Source organism: Carassius auratus, chromosome 6 (assembly GCF_003368295.1).
Source record: "Carassius auratus strain Wakin chromosome 6, ASM336829v1, whole genome shotgun sequence".
NCBI lineage: Eukaryota > Metazoa > Chordata > Actinopteri > Cypriniformes > Cyprinidae > Carassius > Carassius auratus.
In genome coordinates, this window is record NC_039248.1 from 24,291,058 (window position 1) to 24,298,557 (window position 7,500).

Below are 7,500 nucleotides of genomic sequence, written 5' to 3' on the forward strand. Positions count from 1 at the left end.
CATTCATTGCACTCTGATTATCATCTTGAACCAAAGTTTCTTGTTGTCAGAAGTAGCTCAGTTTCCCGGATGTGTTGTTTAAACTCTGTGATGTGTATTAATGAGCCGCTGTATATGCAGTCTGTAGTTTAGTGCAGATGTGAGCGGTCACTGAGCGGTGTTTGGTCTCCTGTGTGTCCGCAGCACTTCCAGCTGGCGCTCATCGACTCCAGTCACTGCAGTCTGTCCCGAGCAGAGAGTAAGTACTGCACACACTTCTCCAGATTACACCGTGTTCTCCGCTTCAGCAGAGTATTAGTGTTTCAGTCAGCACTCGCTAGCACTGATGCTGTTCACACTAGTAGCACTGAGTAGTGAAGTGTGTGTGTGTGTGTGAGAGAGGACAGTACAGTGTGTGTGTGTGTGTGTGTGTGTGTGTGAGAGAGGACAGTACAGTGTGTGTGTGTGTGTGTGAGAGAGAGGACAGTACAGTGTGTGTGTGTGTGTGTGTGAGAGAGAGGACAGTACCGTGTGTGTGTGTGTGTGTGTGAGAGAGAGGACAGTACAGTGTGTGTGTGTGAGAGAGAGAGGACAGTGCAGTGTGTGTGTGTGTGTGAGAGAGAGAGAGGACAGTGCAGTGTGTGTGTGTGTGTGAGAGAGAGAGAGGACAGTACAGTGTGTGTGTGTGTGAGAGAGAGAGAGGACAGTACAGTGTGTGTGTGTGTGAGAGAGAGAGAGGACAGTACAGTGTGTGTGTGTGTGTGTGTGTGAGTACAGTGTGTGAGAGCGTGCTGCTGTTTAACGAGTGATCCGACTAATCATCTTTACCTGCTGGAGCGTAAAACAGCTTAAAGTCTTACAGACCACATTATGATGTGTGTTAGGAACTTATTTAAACTCTTTAACCTTTAACTCTGAGTGGAATAAAACACATGGCTCTGTTTACAGCAGTTTATCATCATCGCTTCCTATTATATATTAAAATAATATTATTACTATTATCCTCAAACTCCTCTAGCCTGCAACCGGTTACCTTGGAAACACTAACAGCAGCGGACACTGACACTGTGTTTGTGATTGTTTCTTCTTTCTCTCTCTCTCTCTCTCTCTCTCTCACACACACACACACACATACAGACTCTCTCTCTCTCTCTCTCTCTCTCTCTCTCTCTCTCTCTCTCTCTCTCTCTCTCTCTCTCTCTCTCTCTCTCTCTCTCTCTCTCTCTCTCTCTCTCTCTCTCTCACACACACACACACACACACACACACACACACACACACACACAAGCTTGATCAGGGCCGTCTCAAGGTGTTTGTCAGTCTCTTCTCAGAAATGTTTATATAGAGAATCTTCTGATCTGAATCTAATTGTTGTCTTTTGTTTGTTTGTAGTTCAGTTTCACATCGCACATTTATACGAGATCCAGGTGAGTCCTCCGTGAACGTCTGGTTCTGCTTGTGATTGATGTCGGTGCATGAGATGGTGTTTGTGATGGTGAGTTGATTGATGAAGGTCCTGTCTGCTTGTGTCCCGTCACAGAAGAGATACCGCGCAGCTAAAGAGGCGTACGAGAGTCTCCTGCAGACGGAGGACTTACCTGCGCAGGTGAAGGCGGTCACCCTACAGCAGCTGGGTAAGACACACACCATCATCACCTGTGTGTGCTCACGAGCTGTGCTTTTTTACCCTGGAAACAAGAGTAAATATCTTGTGGTTTTCACTAGTAGAAGCATCTTAATTTAAGAATATATCAATATTTTGACTAGAAACAAGACACAAATGTGAAGTAAGAGAAGCCTTGATTATGCAGTGACGGATGCACAGAGACATCAGTCATCAGTCATCAGTGATCAGTGGTTCCTGAAGCTACTTTACCAGAGACCTGTGTTTGACCGCTCTTTACTGATCGAGTCTGAAGTGTTCTCTGTGGTTTAGTGTTCTGCATCTGTCAGCCGTATGTGGTTCGTTCTGTCTGAAGTGTCTGTGTCTGTCAGGCTGGATGCATCATACGGTCGAGCAGCTGGGAGATAAAGCTAATAAAGACAGCTACGCCATCCAGTGTCTCCAGAAATCCCTGGAAGCCGATCCGAGCTCGGGTCAGTCCTGGTACTTCCTCGGCAGGTCAGTCACACGTCTGTCTGCACACGCGTGTTCTCCCGGGCGGCTGTGACACATGCTCTTACACACATGAGGTTTGTTTGTCTGTGCAGGTGCTACTCCAGTATTGGGAAGGTCCAGGATGCATTCGTCTCATACAGACAGTCCATCGATAAATCAGAGGCCAGCGCAGACACGTGGTGCTCCATCGGGTGCGTATCCGTCTAACCCTGCAGACACTCACACATGATCAGTCTTCAAGCATCATTACTAGCCCTCGAGACGCTTCTGAAGATGAACAGCTCTTGCAGTCGTGGTTTATATTTGGCACGTGTCTCCAGCTGAGAGTTTGGTGTGCTTTACTCCATCTGTGAGGATCGGAGACTAATTTAAGTCACTGTTCTCTGAACATGTTCTGCTGTGTTTCTCAACGCATCACATCTGGTGGATTATAAAGAGTTTGCTGTTCTTTTAAAATGGTTCTTGTGTTTTAATTGCGCTGGATGCTGAACGGTGACGTACGTGTGTGTGTGTGTGTGTGTGTGTGTGTTTGCTCTGGCAGAGTGCTGTACCAGCAGCAGAACCAGCCCATGGACGCTCTGCAGGCGTATATCTGTGCTGTGCAGCTGGATCACAGTCACGCCGCCGCCTGGATGGACCTGGGCACGCTCTACGAGTCCTGCAACCAGCCGCAGGACGCCATCAAGTGCTACGTCAACGCCACGCGCAGCAGAACCTGCAGCAACACACCTGCGCTGGCGGCACGCATCAAATACCTGCAGGTGAGAGCCACACACACCTGTCCTGACGAGCCGTGCGCTCCTCTGTCTGTGGGTCACCCTACCTGTTGCATTTGTTCTGAATATCTTCAGTTATTTGTGTCTCAGTCAGATTTCTTTCACCTCATTCCTGGTGTGTGTGCGTGAGTCTCTGGAGCTAGAAGGCCTCCCTAAATCTAGACTGGTTTAACATCAGGCCGCACTGCTCTGTGTTTGAACTGTTCCTCCGCAGCTCCTCAGATGGCTGTTTACATGTCTTTCTCACGCGTTTTCATCCTAGGCTCAGTTCTGTAACCTCCAACACAATAGTCTACAGAGTAAAAGTAAAATGCTTCCTAGTATTGAGGAAGCCTGGAGCCTCCCAATCCCAGCAGAGCTAACGTCCAGACAGGGTGTCCAGAGCACAGGCCAGCAGGTGAGACCAGATAGACACACACGCTTGACCTCTGACCCTTAGAGTGCCCCTGCACACACACACACACACACACACCGCTGGTGAAAGCACCGCAGTGGCTCAGCAGCGTGGTTTCTGTGTGAGCTTCAGTAGAGTAGATGTGCACGATCACAGCTGGGTCAGAATGAGTGTGACGCCGTGTCTCTTCAGTCGCAGCAGCTTCAGCAGGAGCACAGGTGCCTCATCTTTCACCCAGAGGTGTGTTTGTGCTGGACTCATGTGCCTCTAGTTCCTCAAACACTGACGCAGTCCGGCTGGAGTAGTTACTAGTGTGTGTGTGTGTGTGTGTGTGTGTGTGTGTGTTCATGACTCAGTACAATGAGACCTGTTTCTCTCATTGATACTGATGCTCTCGCTCATAATAAATGTTTTATTTGTTTTTGCATCTTTTCTCCCAGAGTTCAGTTGATGTTGTTTTGCGTGAGGCGTGTCTTCACAGCACTCGACCTGATATCTGTGTTACTGAAACGTTGCCCTGTGCGTTTGTCCAGTTATTCCAAACAGTTTTTGGTCAGAATCCCTTCATGTGTTTTACTCTGTTAACAACATCAAACAGGGAACTATTTTATCTTTGTGCACATTTCAACTGAACGTGATCTGAACGCACTGCTGGAGACAGTGAGCCACACTCGAGCTGTAGATGTTGGTCATGATGTACGTCCCGCTCTGTTCCTCACCTGACCGCGGTCTTCATTGGAGGAATATGGTTTAGTCTTCACATGAGCTGGAGGAGCAGATGGAGAGTTTGAGATGTTGTTGTCAGCTGCAGTGTGTTAGTGTTAGTGTCATGTCTCTCTTCACTGGTGTAGATGTTCTGTCTCTTCACGTCTCTCTCAGGCGTGTAAAGCTCAGCCCGGGTCATCAGGCTCCGGTCAGTCTCTGCCCCCCCACGTCAGTCCGCTGGATCAGGCTGATGGTCAGTCCAGTCCAGCCAAGAGGAAGAGGACGGCCAGCCCTGCCAAGGTGTGTGCTGCTCTTCCTCCGGTCAGCACGCGGCTGATGTAGTGACCGCAGTAATGATCACATCTGTGTGTCTCCTCTCCTCAGAGTCCAGCACATCCTCCGACGCCGAGCTGGACCCTGTCTCCTCAGAAGCAGCAGGTGAGAGCATCAACACATCATGACCCGTCTGATGATCATTCCTCACAGCTAGGGTTTAGTTTCTTATTAAAGTTATCATTAAAACCGCACTCAGTTACCGCAAATGTTAAATATCCAGCATGAAGCACAGGTTTGAGTAATAATCTCGTGTGCACACAGAAGCGGAGTCGTTTTGTTTTGAGTGAAAACACGGGAGGTTCAGAAGAGTGCTAGCTAATAGAGTAATGCTGCTGTGTGCAGGAGGTGACAGGAAACAGCTGTTGTTCTGCTGCTCCGTCAGCGCCACCTGCTGTCACAGAGAGGAATTACACACGCTCACATTCAGTCTGTGTGCATCCTCTGCTGTAAATGCTGACCGGTGGATGAAAAACAAGTCTATGTGGATTCTACACATTTAAACAATTTAGATTAAGTATTTAGATTAGACATAAATCATTTATTAATCAATTATCATTTTGACTACACCCTTTTCTTTATTTCAGTTCAAGTGTATTTTTTTATAGCACTTTTTACGATGCAAGCCATTGCTAAGCAGCTTTACAGAAAATTTAGTTTCTACGATATTTAGTAGTAGATTATTATAAATGGTGATCAGTTTATGTGCATATGATGGAAATTTTCTGAAAAATTAATACAAGATGTAGTCAACAAGATGATTAACACTATTGCTGATAGACTGATTTAAAGATTGAAATGAAAAAATTAGGTTTACTATTTTATTACATTTTCAAAACTATTTGTTTCAAAACATTTTGCATGTTATTAGATAAACTACTGTCAGTCGTGCTGTCATCACAAATACAGACATCATTGGTTTTCATCATTTGGTTAAGTGTATATGCAGACACATTTTGATTTTAAATGCCAAACTTTGTGACAATTTTTTGACATTTTAACAATCCCCTGATAGTTCTGATAACCGTGATCATGTAGGTCTGAGCTTCATGATCGTGTCTCTGCAGAACGACGAGCCGCTGCACACGGTTTCTGGACACATGACCGAACTAATCACTGTTGCATCGTCACCAAAAATTGACTTTTTTTACCTCGTTTCAAATACTTTTTTAGCCACTGAGTACTCGTGTGCTCCAGAGCTGTTTTCTGTGCGCTCAGTCACTTCGTATAAAGATGCTTCACAAGAATCATATATTGGGCTGGTTTACGCAGCTCGTTGCACTTAAAGCGGTCAAACACACACCAACTGATGTAAAGATGGCCGTCCTGGCGAGTATCCTCCGAAACACTGTCAGTTTTGTAACGTCTCTTTATTAAAACAAATATAACAAGAAACAAATATTGAGTCAATTATTTTAGTTAACATTTTCTATAAGTTTGAACAGATTTTTATTCTTATTGTAAAATAATAGAACATTAGTTCATGAATATTTTCTCAAATCTTGGAAATGTATTTGTAAAAATGTCAGTGACCGCTGAGCTGCTTCTTCAGTCTGTTTTTCTGATGGGACATCATGACCATCACTGACCTGTGCTCATCGGTCACTCTCGGTCTTGTTCTGCTCAGTTGCTGGAGCAGTTGCGAGCGAACCGGTCGAGTCTGAAGCCGCTTCAGCTGCAGATGTTGGAGCAGATGGAGGTTCAGCTGTCCGCCGTGCACCAGGTACATCAGACCAGAAGTCCTCAAACTCACCGTTCTTCTCTAGACTGTGGTGACAGGTTGATTCTGACCCGTAAATTTACAGTTGTATATAATTTTTTCCTGCAGATGAGGCAGAACTCTTCTGGGCAGATTCGAGCCAGCCTCCCCAACGGCCCTTCACTGCCCGCTCACCCTGTTCCTCGCGGCCCGTCCTGCAGCGCTCCGACGCTAGCCAACGGCCCGCTGCCCTCTTCAGTCGGCAATAATCAGACGCCGGGAGCCAGAGCGAACGGAGACGTGCCTTACCTGCATCCCAACACACTACCTCACAACTGCACAAGCCCAGGAGACACCAGGAAGAGCCAGCATCTCAACTCCGCTCAGGTGCACACTTATACTCGAACACAAGATTGAACGAACGTGTGGTCATTCTGTCCTCGTTAGGGCTTGTGTTGACTTGAGCTTAATAATGGCACTATTATTTCTTAAATCTGGGTCTGATCTGACTCCATTATTGTGTTTCCGTTGATTCTGGAGGCGGTAACTTGTACTTCTGAATTTCCTCCCGATTCAGGGGCTTCAGAAAGGTCTGGGTTCACTTTGGGCAGGTCCTAATGGAGACCGGACTCTCTCTTCCAGTGCTTCGGCCGACAGCGGCCCTCACAATCAGGTTGGACTGTCCACCACGACCCCATCGGAGCCCGCTGTCAATCATCTGTCTTCTCCTTCCTCCACGTCGTCCCCCGCTTCTTCCTCCTCACAAACGGCTACCTCAGGTGCGCCCCACGGCACCGTCCCGACCAAAGAGAGCGCCGCCCTGCAGGCCAACGGTTCCACTGCCACCGAACACCCCAGCCCTGACCGCTCGCCGCCGGCCGCGTCCGCAGACAATCCACCGCTGACCACCAGGAGTCCGGCCGCCGGCTCCAGGTCCAACCACGTCCACCGGGGCTCCAGCGCCTCCTCGCCCGCCTCGTCCCCCTCGCCCCGCTGCGCCGCGCCGGCCGCCGTTAACGGGAGCGGAGGGGGAGCGTGTTCGGAGGACTCTCGGAGCCCGCTGAAGCTGGAGCCGCCGGAGCTCTGCATCAAAGCATCTCTCAAACCGTCTCACTCGTCCTCCACCGTCTCCATTTACCCCACATCCACAGACGTCCTGAAGGCCTGCAGGTACACGAGCTCCAGCGCCCTCTAGTGTTGGTTTAGAGCTAGCCTAAAAATTTAAAGTGAAACAATTCTGTTTCCTCACTCCCATGTCATCCTACAGGTTCATGTCTTTTAAGTCTCAAAGGAACTGAGTTTTTGAGGAACACATTCCAGGATTTTCCTCCATACAGTGCTCTTCAGTGGGGCTCAGTGATTTAAACACGACCCCAGCCGAGGAAGAAGGGTCTTATCTCGTGAACCATCAGTTCCTGAAAATAAATTAATGTTTAAACACTTTTAACCACAGATGCTGGGCTAGCGTTAGCTCTGCGATGCGTGTCTTTATTAG

General features: G+C 47.9%; 1 protein-coding gene across 3 annotated transcripts in view; it reads left to right on the top strand.

Moving 5' to 3' along the window:
- The window catches only part of LOC113102774 (lysine-specific demethylase 6A-like), a 28,642-nt gene that overhangs the window by 9,201 nt on the left and 11,941 nt on the right, over window positions 1-7,500 (top strand). For 2 of the 3 annotated variants that reach the window (XM_026265858.1, XM_026265865.1), the window contains exons 7-18: window positions 184-238; window positions 1,372-1,406; window positions 1,520-1,613; window positions 1,975-2,101; window positions 2,191-2,289; window positions 2,640-2,859; window positions 3,137-3,271; window positions 4,148-4,273; window positions 4,358-4,411; window positions 5,934-6,029; window positions 6,135-6,392; window positions 6,583-7,175. In XM_026265858.1, coding sequence (XP_026121643.1) covers window positions 184-238; window positions 1,372-1,406; window positions 1,520-1,613; window positions 1,975-2,101; window positions 2,191-2,289; window positions 2,640-2,859; window positions 3,137-3,271; window positions 4,148-4,273; window positions 4,358-4,411; window positions 5,934-6,029; window positions 6,135-6,392; window positions 6,583-7,175 — 1,892 coding nt within the window. The remainder of the gene's footprint in view (window positions 1-183; window positions 239-1,371; window positions 1,407-1,519; window positions 1,614-1,974; window positions 2,102-2,190; window positions 2,290-2,639; window positions 2,860-3,136; window positions 3,272-4,147; window positions 4,274-4,357; window positions 4,412-5,933; window positions 6,030-6,134; window positions 6,393-6,582; window positions 7,176-7,500) is intronic. The other variant, XM_026265867.1, reaches the window with a different exon arrangement.